General features: G+C 45.1%; 2 protein-coding genes across 2 annotated transcripts in view; both read right to left on the reverse strand.

Moving 5' to 3' along the window:
* espnla (espin like a) overlaps nt 1-11,194 on the reverse strand; it is a 13,211-nt gene extending 2,017 nt beyond the window's left edge. The window contains exons 1-11 of the mRNA XM_019896481.1: nt 10,761-11,194; nt 10,361-10,557; nt 9,335-9,521; nt 8,994-9,176; nt 8,518-8,649; nt 6,312-6,314; nt 1,627-1,692; nt 1,452-1,545; nt 1,241-1,380; nt 956-1,120; nt 2-133 (exon numbers count right to left, since the gene is read on the reverse strand). Of these exons, the coding sequence (XP_019752040.1) occupies nt 2-133; nt 956-1,120; nt 1,241-1,380; nt 1,452-1,545; nt 1,627-1,692; nt 6,312-6,314; nt 8,518-8,649; nt 8,994-9,176; nt 9,335-9,521; nt 10,361-10,557; nt 10,761-11,051 (1,590 nt within the window). The 5' untranslated portion in view covers nt 11,052-11,194. The remainder of the gene's footprint in view (nt 1; nt 134-955; nt 1,121-1,240; nt 1,381-1,451; nt 1,546-1,626; nt 1,693-6,311; nt 6,315-8,517; nt 8,650-8,993; nt 9,177-9,334; nt 9,522-10,360; nt 10,558-10,760) is intronic.
* Nucleotides 11,195-11,982: 788 nt separating this feature from the next.
* Nucleotides 11,983-17,581, reverse strand: scly (selenocysteine lyase). The gene is made up of 13 exons (XM_019897214.1): nt 17,472-17,581; nt 16,651-16,730; nt 16,468-16,577; nt 16,101-16,201; nt 15,864-16,026; nt 15,567-15,694; nt 14,752-14,907; nt 14,555-14,661; nt 14,135-14,171; nt 13,364-13,447; nt 12,950-13,049; nt 12,780-12,855; nt 11,983-12,430 (listed from the first exon to the last, which is right to left on the reverse strand). Exons 2-13 carry the CDS (start codon nt 16,725-16,727, stop codon nt 12,277-12,279), a joined length of 1,293 nt encoding a protein of 430 aa, XP_019752773.1. The 5' UTR covers nt 16,728-16,730; nt 17,472-17,581; the 3' UTR covers nt 11,983-12,276.
* Nucleotides 17,582-17,823: the final 242 nt, after the last annotated feature.

The raw sequence follows: 17,823 nt of genomic DNA on the forward strand, positions 1-17,823 counted from the left end.
GAGTGAGGCTGGCGATCTGCTGCTCCAGGTAGGCCAGGTCGTGCTCGGTCAGGAGTTCGCCCGACGGACCCAGGATGGCGTTGTGGGCCTGCGAGTAGCACCAGTTGACTTTGGACAAGCTCCGGCCGTTCTCCTTGAACAGATGAGCAAAAGAGTCGCGTTGCCAGAGTTGGGGAGTTCGTTACATGCCGCCGTACACTTGTCATGCAATTTAGGGATATTCAAAGCTTGAAATATTTTTTGCGGAGCAGCTTTGCAAAGTGATGACTTCATTTGAGGAGTAACTTTCTATTTTGTGGCTCTTTTTTTGTTTGTGTTCCAACCCATCATGCTATCAGGTTACAGGTTATCATTCCTGTTGCATGAAAGAGTTAAATAAACAATAATATACCGTAGTTTCCACATTAAAAGGCGCACTGGAATATGAGGCGCACCTTCAATGAATGGCCTGTTTTGTCTTTTTTTTCATATACTGGACACAGCACGTTATGAGACGCAATCTACAATGCATCCACTAGATGGAGCTACGTTCAAGGAAACACCAACAGAACGATCAGATGTCAGTAAAACTTATTTAATAAAGCAGCGACACAGTTCACTTAACCAACAGCGAGTTATAACATTGACTTGTTAACGTTGAACTCTCTTGCTGCTGCTCTATTTCTGTGTTCAACTGCGTATCCGATGGCCTCAAGTTTGAACTCTGCGTTGTCAGCAATGCTCGAGCAAGGAGCCATTTTGGGGTCGAAATATTACCGTAATGACCATACACAAGGCGCATCGGATTTTCAGGCACGCTTTGAGCTTTTAAGAAAATGGAAGGCTTTTAGGTGCGCCTTTTAGTGCGGAAAATACGATAACAATACAACAGATTGCGACAGATGAACAAGTGGTTTACTTTTTCACAGGATCACCAGTTTTTGGTTTCTTAAATTCACATCGCGGCTGGCGTTACCTTCAACCTTTGGTCCTCCTCGTCCAGCAGTCGGGCCTGCAGCTGCCTCACCATCACCTGCCGCTTCCACTCGGCGATAGGCCGGCCCTTCTCGTCGTGGCTGGGCACCAGGTAGTCCATGTCGGCCAGGTTGGCCTCCTCGGTGGGCAAGACCACCATCTTACTCTGCGACGGGTAGCGGTGGGAAGTCACCAAGTACACTGTGCCGTCCGTACGTGTCAATCTAAGATCCACCACCAATATGAATGCTGAATGACAAATCTAAGATAAGGCAGCCGCGCTTACGGCTTGTCCGGTGAAGACACCCGAAAGGGACGACTGTTTGAGTGACACGATGGGCTTCATGTCGCCGAGGAGCTTTCTGTCGGCGAGGAGTTTGTTGGCGTCGGGTGGCGTCCTCTTTGGTCGATGCAGACCTTGAATCACTAAACACAACAACGTCCGTTCCGTCTCGTCACCTCCTCCTCCGCTTTTCCAAAACCTTTCGTAAACATACCAGAAGTGGCCGTTTGGATCTTCTCAATGCGCGGGATGATGCTCATGGAAGGCCGCGGGTACCTGGCCGCCACCGTCTCCTCGCTCTCGGGTTGCTGATTGGGGAATATGAAGAAGATGCGATGTTTTTGGATTGTTTTGAGGGTTTCTTTTGACGTGTGCAAATGACTAAGCACCTTCAAGGTGTCCATGACGGTCACGGCCGTCTTCATGACGTCTTCCTGTGTTGATGGGACGGCGATCTGGTTGCATCAGAAAAAAAACAACATTCATACTACTCAGTAGGGTTCTGGGTGAGCTGGGACCCTTCCCAGCAGTGACAAGTCCAAGGTACACCCTGGACTAGTCACTGGTCAATCGATTGGTGATAGGGCATTGACCAATCCGAAGATGGTGACCTCCTACTTATGACGAGAGACTGGACGTGGCAGACACAATCAAATTGTGGTGTATAGTATTTAAAAAAGTGACGAGCAAAAGGGGAAATATTGCAAAGTACACAGAGTATTTCAACTCATGCTACGTTTGCCAAGCTGCTAACTGATGAGCAAGCGTGGTTACCTCAAATTCTTTTTGGGTGAATAGACAGTCCGTACCGCCCTCGCCCCACCATCCAACAAACGGGACCCTCGTCCGATCCAAGACACACAACGATATTCATCCGGTAGTCTGATAGCGCGACTGTCATGAACGACAAAAAAAAAAAGCTGTGTCGCCATTACATCGCATTTGTGTATTTGAATGGACAGGGCGAATAGCAAAAATCTATGAGTCATTTTAGCCCTCCACCAAAAGGTTCATAATTGCCTATGGATGGAACCAAATGGCAGCAAAGCACTACGTTTATCTAAATGAAGCTTTCCAACTCACCGTGACCTAGCTCCTTGGCATCAAGATGCCCAAGACGGTAACAAAACACAACTTTTGTCTTCATGAACCCTCCTCAACTCACAATTATATTATTGCTCGGGATCAAGGTGGCGCAAGATGGTGCCAAAGCAATAAAAATATTGCTGAACCTGTCGGCCTGAGCACAAAAACAGCAAATGTAATTTTTTTTTTTTTTTTTACGATTTTTTTTTCCCACTTGTGTAACTATCCCCCCCACTCCTTTTGCCAGGCACCTTCCTGTGCTTGTAAGCCAGGACGCGCAACACACGGAACATGCGATGCGTGACGGGTATCCGTGTCGCTCTCAAGTTGCCTTTAAGGCTTAACACACGTAGCATATATAAACACAACAAATTGACACTCCAGTGCTCCAAACAAACAATGGTCGTTCGAAAGTCCGACCTGACAGCGAGCATGGCCGCTTTAGAGTGCCTCATTGATGTGGCATCCCGGTGGGATATATTCCAACCACCGGAGTCTTGAAGGGAATACATTTTCATGGCTCAAACATGTCGTTATGCGTATGTAGAAAGATGCTGGAAGAAGCGGCCTCCATTTTTCCAGGACTATTTGACTGACAGTTAATAGCAGAGCCGGGTGTGGTTTCAGCACATTCAGCAGACACGCCCACAACTTAAGAGAGTGGAGACAGTCGATTGATTTTTCAGATTTTTAAAGCCTCTCTTGATATGTGTATACTTGATTTTTTTTTGTAATCACTCAAATTTGGCAAGGTTGTTCACGACACATCTCTGTGTCAAATTTCCTTGACATGTGGTACCTATTTTCACTTCACAGGGAATTTAAAAATCGGCTTTATTAGTCCCCACGAAGAGGAAATTCCCCAACAACATGTTTTTGCATTTCATTATCCTGACATATCCACTACAAACAAAACAATTTATATGATAAATGGAAAAAAAATAAATAAATCAGACGACAGGACTATAAAGGAAACCATGCATGGCGGTTGTGTTGAAAAATTTACACTGTCCTCATGTGCACCGCGGACAGCCCGCCGTATCGCATTCCGCCTCCGAGCGCATCGCGGGTCCACATCAAAGTCAAAAAAATCGGAGGCCGGTCCTCGCCGCTTCCTACAGCTTCCCCGAAGTTGTGCAATCACCGAGAGATAAACAAGGAGAAAAAGAAGAAGGGAGGAGGAAGAGGAGGAAAAGGAGGAGGTGGTGCTTCCTGGGTGACCCTTTCTCGTAACAGTTCAACGTCCCTGTGCGTGCCTTTAATTGGACCCAGTGGCAGCCAGCATTTGGTTTTCATCAACGCCACCTCTCAGCTGCTCCACACACACACACACACACACACACACACACACACACACACACACACACACACGCACACGCACACGCACACGCACACGCACGCGTATTATCAAAGGCTCCGATCACAACACATCAAGAGTTCACAACCTTGCACTGCGCTCCAGTTCACTCCTGCCAGTGTTTGTAACAAACTTGAACTATCCCCCCCCCCATCTATTTTCCCCTTGCTACAGAGAGACGTGGGGGATGTACACACACACGCGCATCATGCACACACTGTACACACGCACGCACTCGCACACAAAGCTGCGGGTTTCAGTATCTCGCGAGTTCACACTCTGGTTTCTGAGTCGTCTATTTCCCTCATTCACAGGGGCACTGAGTGCAAACACCAGCTATGTGAACCACTGTAGTGACGCCCGACGGACGGACTGTATGTTTTCATGCGGTTTATCTTTAGCGCACTCGCTGGACGAATTTTGACAGTTTGAATTAATTATCGCGCGCCTTCAGTATAGCACGTTGGGGTGGTCAAAATTTTGTAGTAGTTGTTCTTCGCAGAGGATGAAGAATCTATGCCTACTGTTACCTTATCTGTCTGCATATGTTGGTCCACAGGTTGGTTTTTAAAATGCGTTGCTTGAAGACTTATTACACCGCGACAGATGATGTCCATTAGCCCGTCAATGGATTTTTTTTTTTTGCTAGCATTAAGCTAGCCGCGGCATTCCTAAGGAAAAGTTGTTTGAAATACACATAATACAGTAATGAACTTGAAATGAAACTTCAAATCAGAGTAAATTGTGAACTATCTGGCAACCTGAAACCTCTTTTTAAAATTATTTTTAATATTGTTCTGACAAACTGCTACTTTTTGGGCAGTGAATTGAGCACACCTCACTGCATTTCAAAGCACCGTTGAATATGGACTATATCGCCGTATTGTGATATCACCCCTGGCTCAATCGTGCAATAATATTGTTTGGCAAATTACAACGTGATTCCTCCGCCTGGTAGTTAATGGCAGGCAGATAAAAAAAAAAGGCCAGCTACGCATCTTGACAAAGTTTCAACAAGGTAAAAATGGACCGACCTGGATGTCAGCGGTTCAGCATGGCTGCGCGTTGAGGATGTGGCAGAGGGAGGGCTGGTTCAACACCGACAGCGTTTGCGCTGTGGCTCGAGGGCCCGTAAACAATAAAGCCGATGGGAGGACAGTGTGAATAATTGAAGGGGGGAAGGGATTGGGTGGCTGCTAATGTGAATGGCGCACTGGCACGCAGCAGGTATCAGCGGAAGCCTTCGAAAAGAGAAATTTTATCCCGTCGTATCCTGATGATTTTTTTTTTTTTTCCTCCCGTTGAATGGAGCGAACGCTCAGCTGGAGAGGACTCGTGAAAGGCGGGAGTGGAAAGACAATGTGACACCGTCACGCCTGATAAGACGCTTCAACAACAAGAAGGCACCTGCGGATGACGTTGTCAGCCAGTTGGATCTGTAACAATTGTGCGTTCTACCGGTTGCTACCATTCCCGTTGTGTCTCATTTGCGTCGCTTTTTTTAACTTCCTGCTTCTACAGCGACCCCCTTTAGATGACAAACTTGTTGAGGGCGAAACAATTGTTTGCTCGACGGGTTGCTGCCAATCCATTTTGTCTCCAGTGCTTCACTTTGTTACGTCTTACTTGAACCGCTACCCATTTAGGCAACAAACGAGTTGGGCCAAAAAAAATTTTGCCCTCGATCAGTTGCTCCCAATCTGTTCTGTCTGTTACATCACTTTGGCTTCCTGCTTCTACCCGCTTAGGCGAAGAATAAATTGGGCCTGAAACAATTGCCCCCTACTGGCTGCTCCCAATACATTCTGTCTCCATTGCTTTATTTTCCTTCCTTTACTTCTTGATCCTGAAACAACGATGCTCTCTACGCGGTGCTGCCAATCCGCGATGCCTCCCCTCAACTTGTGTTAACTTCCTGCTTCTACAGCGACCCCCTTTAGATGACAAACTTGTTGAGGGCGAAACAATTGTTTGCACGACGGGTTGCTGCCAATCTGTTTTGTCTCCAGTGCTTGACTTTGTTACGTCTTACTTGAACCGCTACCCATTTCGGCAACAAACGAGTTGGGCCAAAAACAATTTTGCCCTCGACCAGTTGCTCCCAATCTGTTCTGTCTGTTACATCATTTTGGCTTCCTGCTTCTACCCGCTTAGGCGAAGAATAAATTGGGCCTGAAACAATTGCGCCCTACTGGCTGCTCCCAATACATTCTGTCTCCATTGCTTTACTTTCCTTCCTTTACTTCTTGATCCTGAAACAACGATGCTCTCTACGCGGTGCTGCCAATCCGCTATGCCTCCCTCAACTTGTGTTAACTTCCTGCTTTCACAGCAAACCACACATGCGGCAAACTAGCCGGGCCTGAACCAATTTCCCCCTCTACTGATTGATGCCAATTCTCATTGCTTTGCGTTATTAACTTCCTGTTGGGACTTAACCAATTGCTTTTGCCAGTTTCTGCCAAACCATTCACATGAGTTCAATTTGTTAACTTCCGCCTCTCTATCTAGGCAACAAACTTGTTCGGACCGGAAAAAAAACTGCCCTCGGCTATTTGCGGCCAATCCAACTCGTCACCTTCGATTTACTCTGTTGTCTCAACGGGCGCCAGGAAGTTGGCAAACTCATACGACCTGAAATAACGGTGTCCTCTACTCGTTCCTAAGAACCCGCTATGCCTTCATTGCCTCACTCAGTTCACTTCCTGCTTCCACAGCAGCCCATCGAGGCGCCTCGACAAACTGAACTAATGTATCATCTCTTGTGTTTACTGTTTATCTGTCTGCAGCTGCTTCCGCACTGCCAAATGAGGAGCGCTGGTTGTACTTCCACCTCGTAGCGAGCCATCCAAACATGACGTGCGTAGCCCCACTTGCGCCCCCTTTCACGCGAGGGAAACGAGCTGAACCGAGCCTCCGCTTTGAAGACGCCTGCAGAGATGTAATTAAAGCTCAGCTGATCTCCAGTATGAGGAGGATCCAGCTCAAGAGTCTTCCTTTGAATCTTGCTCCTTAGTGGGATTAAGTTGCCAGTTGCTGGCGCGGAGACGGCGCAAAATGTGAAACCAGACCCCGCGGATCTCCTAACAGACCTCGAGGCCTTACACCTGAGAAGAGTGGGGCGAAAGCTGAGAGGACCCCTCGGCCGACGGCGGGTTGCCAGAGTCTGCGCTAATTACCCCGCCATTGTTCTGAGGGCGGCGAGGCCCGGATCCCGTAGAAACAAGTGCAGCTGCGCTGCTTCTTCTTGACTTATTGCCGGCTCCCGTTGGCCCGGCCGATGATGCGGGTGGTCCGCCGAGACACCTGGGAGGCTTTAAGGTCTGTCGGCGGACAACATTCCCTGATTACTACGCCGCCCTTTGATCGCACGTCGGGGGGGTCGTAAATCAAGAAGACGCGGTACAAACTGGCTGAGCTAGTGCTTTTAAACTCTTTTTTCTAAAAAGTTTTCTTTGTTTATTATTCAAGACTTTTATAAAAAGTACACTGGAACCTCTGTACACGGTTCAAATGAAACCCAGTGATCTCCGATCCCTTGATGCTGAGCCCCCGCCCCCCCCCCAACTTCGTTTCTAATTCCATGCTTTTTACCCCATAAATTTGTCCTTTTATAGCACAGTTCACAAAAAGTTAAAGGGATATTGGGGCTTTGAATCAACAGAAAATGGGCGATGACCTTCTTCCAGTAAAGGTCAACTTCATTGGATCTCTAAACTTTCAACACACGTCCGACTGATTCCCTTCGTGCGTAACTTGCTGTTCCCTAACAATGACAAATGGAAATGTCCAAGGACGACCACCGTCATGTCTTTCTGTGACTCTTCCAGTCACTCTATTTCAACCGGTTGATGACACCCAGCCCAGTGGCCACTCAGGGAGGATTCCAGATACAGCCCCAGTGCGAAAGTACTCACGCGGGACCGATAGCACTCAAGCAAGAGGGCTGGAGACATCAAAAGCTACTCAGCGCATTCCCCAAATTTCACAATAAAATTGCCAAATTCAGATATATAGTATGTCTTCAGATATGAGTTTAATTCATTCAGACATACGTATGCACACGCAAGAGAGTCACAATTGCTCTGGAACGCGCAATCGCGCTAGTGTTCTTTGCAGAGGATAAAGAATAGATGCTCGTGAGTAATGTTATATTCTCAATATGTAGGTCCGCTGTTGGTGTTAAAACATCCACGGCTTACTGGATTACAACACGGCGACGCTGATGCCATTTGTTGACCCATCTGTTGTGGATTGTTTGTTCACATCAATCTAAATGGAGTCAATGAAAGCAAAGCTAGGTAATTGTTTGACATGCAGATGTAATATATTAGTTTTATGTCTTGATGACAGCAAACTTCAACTGGCAGTGGCATTAAACCACTTGAAGTCTCTTTTTTGAAGAATTGTTCACTATCTGCCAAACTTCTGTTTGTTGTGAAGGGAGTTGAGTTCATGGCCACCAAACAACGCTCAAATGTGGTCGCAACTCAAAAGGGGCACTCAAAAGTCAAGGTAACACTGTCCGTGCATTATTTCCTTTGTGAAATTTGTTTCGAAATCCTGTTCAGGCACACAATGGAAGCTCTGAGACGTTTTTGCCTAAAACAAAAGTCCCCTTGGTCCAAGTTCTAGGCACACCAGCGCTTTCATTTCCCGGCCAACAAAGCTGAGTGACCTCAGTGTCACAAATGGAGAAAATGATCGTGCGAGACGCTTCCAGATGTTTCACTTTTACCCCATACCACCCCCGCAACCCCCCACCGCCGACCACGCCAAGAAGCAGATGGTCAGCGCCGAACCAGAGTAACTAGCACGCTAGAGGAGGCCATCTTACGAGGTTCTCGTGGGATCGCAGGTATTTGGCGCACAGGTGGTGTCCGTTGTAGTGGGCCAGCTGGGTAGGCGTGAACCCGTCCATATCTCTGTCAGAGGGGTCGGCATGGCTGGCCAGCAGCCGTTCGCAGCACTGAAATATGCACAGATGATTTACAGCTGCATTTACAATTTTCTTTTTTAATTATCAATTGTGCCCTCCTCAGACAATTTGTACATTGTTCTCATTTTCGGAAGGGGCAATCATTTTGGTTGTGGTGCAGTTAGTGGGTGGAATTTGTTTTTAAAAATGTTTTAAAACCGGTGTCTTTTAGGTTTACAAGTCTTAGACAGTGTTGACACATTTTGAACCCTCTGGAAGCTATTTATGGGAAAACAAAGCTCAAAATAATGATTGATGTACAATCATTTCAGAGCAGTTTGTTTGTTTGGGTAATAGACGTGAAGAGGTCACAAGGGTTAAGATGAAAAGCCAACCTCCATCTCTCCGTTCTCAGCGGCGTCGTGTAATGGCGTCCCGCCCCACAAATCCTTCAGGATCTTTGCCCCGGCACCAAGCAGCCGTTCCAAGACACGGGAGTGCCCCCTGCTGGCGGCAAAGTGCAGCGCGGTGGCACCGTCCCCGTCCTGGCAGGATGGGTTCACCTCGGTGTGGGTCAACTTGTCATTTTTTGGGGGGGAGGTGATGAAAGAGAAAGTAGGGAATGCAATATCTGTAGAAATTGTGTGGGAATGCTGAAGAGATGAAGATGAAATGAAACGCTGTGGGGATACATTATCGAAAAGACGTTGCGCCATCAAAGTCAATGCGTACTCACCAGCCAGGTCACCACACGGATGTGGCCCATGTGCGAGGCGGCGTGCAGGCAAGTCATGCCGTCGTGCGCCCTCACGTGTACGTCGGCTTCGCAACGCTTTACCAGGTACTCGGCCACGTTCACGTGCCCCTCCTGGCACGCCAAGTAGAGCGCCGTGGTGCCTGTGGACATCTGCCTGTTCACGCACCTGAAAGGAATGTCACAGGCTCTTCACATTTTGCTATGCCCTGGTCTTATTTCTAACAAATGATGACATTCATTTTTTTTCCACTCAAAATTCTCCACATCACGACAACGTGAAATACATTTTTTAAGGATTTTTTTGGACGAGCTTTTTTTTTTTTTAGCAAATTTTGTATAGAGAATAAATATTTTTTCAAAATGGATTAAGTTCCAACAGCATTCACAGTTTTTCACTTTTTATGCACAAATTTGAAGGGATTGTTTTTTCTATTGTGGAATAAGGCTATAACATGGAAAAAGTGAGGCACTGGAAATATTTTGTGTATGCACTGTATATTCATTTTTTCCCCCATATTATTATTTTTTTAAATACATTTGCAAATATTTCAAAAACTGTTTTCATGTTGTGATTATGAGGATTGAGGGGGAAAACAATATTCCATTTTGGCATAAAAGCAGTAACATAAAATATGGAATAAGTGAAGCACTGTGAATACTTTCTGGATTCCGGGACATTTTTTAATGAATTTGCACAAACTTCAAATCAACTTTTTTCTTTTTTTGTTATCATATGGTGCCGTGTGTAGAATTTCATTGTGAAAAAAAGCTAATGTATTCTATTTTGGAATAAGACTAACAACCTGGTGGAAAAAGTGAAGCAGTTTGCATACCTTTTGAATGCACTGTAAGATCCTTCCCCCCCACCCCTCCCCACATTACGTTGTATTATTTTTAAAACATTTGCAAAAAATCTTCAGGCTTTAACAGAAGCAAATGTCGAAAATGTAAAGCGCTGTGAAATTTGCAGCAGCACCGGACGTGTGACCCCCATTATGAACAGACCGCGGCGCGTGGCCAACAAGCAGCTCCACGCAGTCGAGGTGCCCATTGAAGGCGGCGTAGTGAGCTGCCACGGCTCCGCACTCGGTCTCCGCTTCCTCCATCGCCGGGCCTCCGACGGACAGCAGCCAGCGGACCGCCTCCGCACAGCCGAAGCGGGCAGCCAGGTGCAGTGCAGTGGCACCGGCGGCATCCCGGTCCTACGTGCACGCACAAACAGCACTCGTATTGAAACTAACGTTTGTGTTTTCCTTGAACGTAAGGTACATAAAAGATTATTTCAAGTGCCTTGTACCTATCAGAGTTGATGTATTCATAAACAGACAAGTCTGACTTTCCAATTAACCTAAAACAAGTCATTTCATGAACAGACAATTCAAGTCTGATTGAACCCATGGCTCACCTCCACGCTGCATCCCGCCTCTTCCAGGAGCCACCTCAGCTCCCTCACGTGTCCTGTGGCCGCCGCGTCGTGGACCGGCGTGGCCCCGTTGGCGGCCCGGGCGTCGGGTGGCAGGCCGTGCTCACTCACCAGAAAGCGGAGGCACTCCAGGCGGCCGCAGCGGGCGGCGTGGTGCACCGGGCCGGCGCCTTGAGCGTCCACGGCGGGCGAGAGAAGGCCGCGAGACGCCAGTTCCCGCAGCGCGTGCAGGTCGCCCGCTCGGGCCGCTCGGATGGCCTGGTGGAGGACCATGGTTTAGTTTTGGGAACCGTCGAGCTCTTCAGAGTGTCAATGTGTCATTGTGTCTCCCTACCGTGGTGGAAAAGTGACACCTGAGAGGTCGCCAGCTGGCCAGCGTGACTGCAGAGGGGCAGCCGAGCCAGCAGCCGCTGGGAAAGGTAACGAAAGACTGCCGAGCTGCTTTTGTGTGGCGCTGAGCACATGCTGACCCATGACTCAAGCCAGAGGGATAGCATGGTGCCACTGAATGGAAATGCCATTATTCCATTTAAAAAATAAATTTAAAAAAACTTATTTCCCCTTTAATTATTAATTTCCAGTCATTGAAAGCCTTTTGACTCATCTCTCAAGGCCCATAGGATGTTGAGTTCTCACAATAATGATAATAATAATCATATCCTCGCAAAAAAAGAGTAAGCACCAAAAACAGCACAGTGATATTGACGTTTCTACTTCTTACTTTTGTGACACCTCAATTTAGAAAAAAAAAAAAAAAACAAGACAGAGAAATCGCTTTTGATTGCAAAATACAAAAATCAAGGGCAACAAACACTTTCTACTATGTACTGTGACACATCCTCTGCTTATTTCCCACATATGCATCCTTCATTCGAGTGTGAGGTACCTGAATGTGTCTGAATATCAGACTTTCACCATGCTGGCATTTCTCCCTTATAATCGATGCAACAAGCCAAGATTCACCGCCTAATCTTATTTTCAACTCAAAAACTGTGCTGACCTCAAAACTGAGCGATGCAATGCTGCCAACTGCAAGGCGAGGCAGCTTTATTGATATAGCACATTTCATACACAAGGTAACTCCGTGTGGTTGACAAAATTAAAAATGCAACATTTAAAGGTTTTCAGAAACAAGTTAATTTAATAGATTTAAAAGCAAAGAAGTAAAAAGCACCAGTAGCTTATTAAAATTACTCAAAGAATGTACAGTACCAGTACAAGATTTATTTGTTGTACAGTATTATTGAATGACTTGTTTACTGAGTCAGTTTACATGATATAATTTTGTTGCTTTTGAACTGACGCATTAGTATTCATAATTCCTCAGGGCAAAGCAGTATACGAGATGAATGAATGGATGCTGACGGGTACAAATTTGGTGCAAAGGCCAATTAAAATGGTTTAAAAAAAAAAAAAGAGCCATTGTGCATCATTTGCATAAAATGATCAAATATGTTGTAAAAGTGTACCAGGCCTGCCTGTGTGATCAAGGGGCTTTTTATTGGCTCTGCTCCAGTAGCTTGACGGCCTCTTGGAGGTCTTTCACGGCGACGTCCACGTCCTCTCTGCTGGTCCTGTGGCCCACGCTCAGCCGTAGGGCGTTGGACGCCACTTCGGGGGTCACGCCGCAGCTCAGGAGGATGGGGGAAGGCCTGACGGACCGCACACAGATTGGTGGCGTGAGTCAATCCCAAATAGGTTTGCGCGTTGGATTTCAGATTGACTGTTGTCAAATCGCATTGCATTGTAATTGGAGTTAGTTCTGTTTTATTGTAACTGGAGTCAACAGTATTACATCCTAAATTGCACTGAACCACACCGTATTGTAACTGGAGAGAATCATCTCAAACTTGGACTGACCTGTATCATTACGTCGGTTTGAAATAATGCTCATTTTTTAAAGAAGCAAGTTGAAGAGTCCATCGAACTAAACGGGAAAATTTCCGGCCCTTCACAAGCCAAGCCGGGAGTGTGTTAAGTGGGCCCCCGAAGCTACATCACCTGTCTCCGTGGTCTGAGTGGCAGGCGGCGCCCACGCTGGCCAGCAGCTTCTTGCAATGGGACAAAACTCGCCAGCCTGAGGCAGAACGGAACGAGTATTCTTTTTTTATTTAATTTTCAAATGATCCCAAAGCTGCTTGAAGCAGATAAGGAGGCTGTCGAGCGGACACCTTGTAAGCCTGGACCCAGGATGGACACATTACAAGTGTTGGGCAAGCGATCAGAACCCTGGAAATGGTTGTTGAAGTGCAGCTTGTCTTTAAAGACGGCCTGCCAGGGGAACACGCAAACATACTTACATGAATGGAACTATCATTAATCCATTCAAGCACCCCCCACCAAAAAAAAAAAATCATTTGTGACATGATTATATTTTTTTTTTAATTATGCAAATTACACTGATGCAATTTGTTGTGATGCCAGTTGTGAGGCAGGTTGAGTTCGCTGCCCCCATTAAAAGGCAAAACTTTTTCAATCGTATCATCAACATCTGCTTATCCTATAAGCAAATCTGAAATTGGAATTTAGTGTTTAAAAAAAATAAATAATCTGAGATTTTATTTGAAGACCATATCCAAACTAACCTTGAGGCGTTCCTCCAGGTATTCTCTTACATCCAGCATGTGACTCTCGTAGTCAGACAGGCGATCTGTCACCAGTTCAGCAGCCTAGTAGGGACACACACACACAAAAAAAAAGGGAACAAACAAAATAATATCATACAACAAAAACAAAGGTTACTACTACTTAATATTTAGGAAGTCATTTGGATAAGATATGATAACTAACAGAGCTCAGCATAGATGGATGGAAAAAAAGTGCGACAACCAATTGAATAATAAATTGTGCCGATAAATAAACCCTGACAAATGCTTTTTGATGAGGATAAGATGAAGATGTAAGTTGGCAGAACTCAAATTTTTTTGAGTCATGAAACGGACGTCAGACAAAAGTGAGCTGAAAAAAAATATTTCACAAGGAGTAAGTACATAGTTGGAAAAAAAAAAGTTGAGTTTCACTGCCTGAATATATACAACAAAAACAAAGGTTACTACTACTTAAAAATATTTAGGAAGTCATTTGGATAAGATAAGATAGGATAACTAACGGAGCTCAGCATTGATGGATGGAAAGAAAGTGCGACGACCAATTGAATAATAAATTGTGCCGTTAAATAAACCCTGACAAATGCTTTTTAATGAGGATAAGATAAAGATGTAAGTTGGCAGAACTCAAATTGTTTTTGAGTCATGAAACGGACGTCAGACAAAAGTGGGCTGAAAAAAAAGATTTCACAAGGAGTAAGTACATAATTGGAAAAAAAAAAAGTTGAGTTTCACTGCCTGAATACATACCTTTCCCAGTCCAGCAATCATTGGTGTGTTTTCTGTGCTGCCATGTTAAAAACAAAGACATTGATTAATTTACGGGTATGGCTCTATGAATACAGTGGTACCTCGACTTATGAGTTTTTCGTAATTTGGGCCTTCGCTCATCTGATTTTTTTTTATTTTTATCTAGAGTTGCAATCAAAAAATTTGACATTTAAAAGGTAAAGCAAAGAGAAATGTATCCAGTGTATTTCGCCAAACCACATTGCTTTCCCAAAATCCGTTAGCTGATTGCTATCTTAGCGCTTCCCTAGCTTTGATTTTACTGTATTTGCAACCCTTTAAGCAACGAACATTTGTAAGCAAAAGGCACCGCTGTACTCATGTATTTGTGTATTTTCATTGCTTCATCAATGAAAATGTATGACTATTACTGTATGATACCCAGGTCGAAAGTTCCTCTCCTGCCCGCCGCCAAATAACATGGAATAGAGTGGTGTTTTCACCCCAAGGCCATTCACATAAAGCGCACCGATGCGAGGCCCGTAAAACTAAAGAAAAAAAAAACATTCAAATAAAAACTCATTATCAGCTGATTGTTGCTTCATGAAAAAAAAAAAAAATGTTCACACGCTACCCCCCTTATGACCCACGATGGTGAGGTAATCCACACCCAGCTCCTTGACGTCCACTGGGATCTTACCCAAGGCTTGAGCGGCGTCCGTGTGGATGAGGACACGCGCGCATCCATCCTGTTGCCTCAGTGAGCGGACACGCTGCGAGATCTCGCGGATGGGCTGACATAAGAATAGATGGAACATATAAGGAGAGTGCTCGTTTAATTTTGGGTAAGGGTCCTTGAAAGTTTTTGTGCATCCTGTTATGATCAATCAATCTTTAGAGAGCACTTTTTTCATACGTAAAAATGAAACTCAAAGTGCTGATACACATGTCCACTGAATTCCGTGTTGACTGGTTGAACTGGTGTCTCCAGTAAAAAAACAATAATTCTGACTTTCCAACCCTGGAATTTGCCCCAAATTGCTGCCAAAAACAGACAACATCACTTTGTGGAGCTGGTCTCAGGGACTCATTTTTTTCGTCAATTTTGACTCCTAAATTTGCCTCAAAATAGCCGCTTCAAAATTAAACGGGCAACATCCTATTTAATTTTGCGCGTGGGATTTGACTTTTTTTTTTTTTTGTACGTCCTGTTACGATACATGTCTGGGGAAAAGAGTAATGTTTTATTTACTTTCGAGCTCTGGAATTCACTCAATACGTTGCGGGTATTTATTGAGTTATTTATTTTAAGCTATGGAATTTGCACCAAAACGGCTGATTTAAAGCAAAACAGCCGACCTGTTGAATTCTGGACATGGGTCCTTGAGGCTCTTTGCCCAATTTTGTGTTGATTGGTGAAACTGGTGTCTTTGAATCCAACTTCTTTTCTTACCATGATGATGCCCGTCTCATTGTTGGCTAGCATGATAGACACCAGGCAGGTGTTAGGGCGCACGGCGGCGACCACGTCATCTGCCTCCACGCGGCCCGTTGTCTTGGAAACCGGCACACAGGTAAAATCTGCAAGAGCACATTCTCGTAAATCTGATGCAAAAAGCAAAGGCGATTCACGGTCAAGGTGAAAACCGAGGGGACTGGATTCTTCTCGGTCCGCTTAAATACAAGAGGCTGCGGTTCAGTTCTGAACGTCAACAAAGGCAATTAGATTTGGTTGCTGCTGTCCTCGTACCCACTTTGCCTTCCCTCTTCAGATGCTCGGCCACCAGTTTAACCGAGTCGTGCTCCACATCGGAAGCGATGATGTGCGGCTGGCTTCCGTCGTCTCCTTTTCTGGCGTCACGTTGGCTCTTCCAGAAATGCTCGACGGCGGTGTGGAGCACCATGTTGTTGGACTGGAATGAGTTCCATTTTTTTTTTTTACTTTTAAGTTTTCTAAAATGCCAGCGGGAAAATGTGTCGGTGTTACCTCGGTTCCACCCGAGGTGAAAATGATGTCCTCTGAGTTGCCTCCGATCATTCTTGCCACGTTCTCCCTGGACTGAGTAATGATGGCCTTCGCGGTCAAGCCTTACAAGAGCAAATTGCAATGAGAGAATGCAACAAAATTATGTTGGAGGAGAGAAACATCGAAAACATTCAGGATAGGAGGCCCTTGTAGACCGGAGTTGACCGGTCTATCTGAATGAGCTTTTCCACTTTGAAATGAGAATACTTTTAATCTGTTGAGAATACATTTGTAAAGTCCTGAAAGAGCTAAGCAGTTTGAAGTTGTAATGTTTTAAATGATGTTTTCAATTACCTTAAAATTACAGTCTCAGGAAATGTAGCCTCACCTGCAACATAGCTGCTACTCGGGTTTCCCCAGGCGTCCCGCATGGCATCGTAGGTGGCCCGGATCACTTCGGGCGCCACTGGCGTTGTTGCATTGTAATCCATGTATATGCTAAATCAAAATGCTTATTAGCAATTAGCATTTGTAGTGATGTTGACACATGTAGCAGTTTTTAACATCCCACCTGTTGTGGCTCTTTTCGGCATTACCAAACTCTCTTCCATGTCCAGGCGTTATGTCAGCATTGCATTGACAGGACATCTCCTGGGGAGAAAGCACTTTTAACTATCCACCCATTCATTGAGCCGTAGCTGGATTGATGAGAGATGCTGAAAAGCTGAACTGAAACACGTGACTTACAATAATCAAGTTTTGGGTTCTGAGCACGGTCACAAACCAATTCAACTCCTATCTCAAAGCAGCCCCACTGAAATAAAAATCATTTTGAAATCCTCGATAGAGCGGGAGGCGAACGCTAAACCGTAATGAGAAACGCGACATACACGTACCGCTCCAATATGGCTGGAGTAAACGAACACACGTAATCGGAGCGCGCCACATTCAGATGCATTCAGGAAAAGAAGTTGAGGCAAAACATCATCTCTGATACATGAAACAAAAATTTTGGACAAAACAATTATTTTGACCTACAAGCCGATTTAAAATCGCATTAAAACGTGTTTACAACATATATAAATTCAGAATACGTGTGTGTCAATTAATGTGTCGTTAATGATGACGCATTGTGAAACTGAAACAAATGAAGTAAAAGTAAGAAAAAGGCATGGCCGAGATATGGTGTAAAAGTGACACGACAACTCAATTCGCGAAAAATGTTAGCTCCAATTGACATGTATTAAACGAGTTTTACCGGTGGCTACACTTGGTGACGTAAAGCGAGTTGGACTTGTACCTGCTAGCACAATTTTGGCCATTCGACAATCGTACAGTATATTCAATGTAGACGAGCCGTGGCAGGTTTATATGCCTATCTTCGTGTCTGACCTTGTCAAGTGATGTCAAGTTGTCCCAGAGATACCTTTATTGCGTCTCGCTCCACTCGCGTCAATCATCTGCTAGCAAAGCGAAAGCAGAGGAGAGGTTGAGAGAGTGCCTCTACTTGGGTTGCCAGGTTTGATGGATTCAGCGACGCCGTTTTTTAAATAAATTTATTTTTTAAAACCACCACACACCCTTTGATTTAATCAATATGTTTGTATTCGAAATGAGCGGTGTATAATCCTTTTGAAACAGAATAATGACAAAATGATGTACGTAGCCGCGGGAATGGACGTTAATGTATGGATCTGGCAACTTACATTCATGAAACGTTGCCGGGTTTGATGAATAAAAAGAA

The sequence above is a fragment of the Hippocampus comes genome, unplaced genomic scaffold, assembly GCF_001891065.2.
Source record: "Hippocampus comes isolate QL1 unplaced genomic scaffold, H_comes_QL1_v1.1 scaffold22, whole genome shotgun sequence".
NCBI classification, from domain to species: Eukaryota; Metazoa; Chordata; class Actinopteri; order Syngnathiformes; family Syngnathidae; genus Hippocampus; species Hippocampus comes.

Excerpts from the sequence above, each read along its gene's own strand:
- scly (XM_019897214.1), bottom strand. The coding sequence starts at position 16,727 with ATGTCCTGTCAATGCAATGCTGACATAACGCCTGGACATGGAAGAGAG. Across the intron at positions 14,908-15,566 it reads ATGAGACGGGCATCATCATG|CCCATCCGCGAGATCTCGCA; the intron begins GTAAGAAAAGAA and ends TTCTTATGTCAG. Across the intron at positions 13,050-13,363 it reads ACCTGGAGGAACGCCTCAAG|GCCGTCTTTAAAGACAAGCT; the intron begins GTTAGTTTGGAT and ends TTCCCCTGGCAG.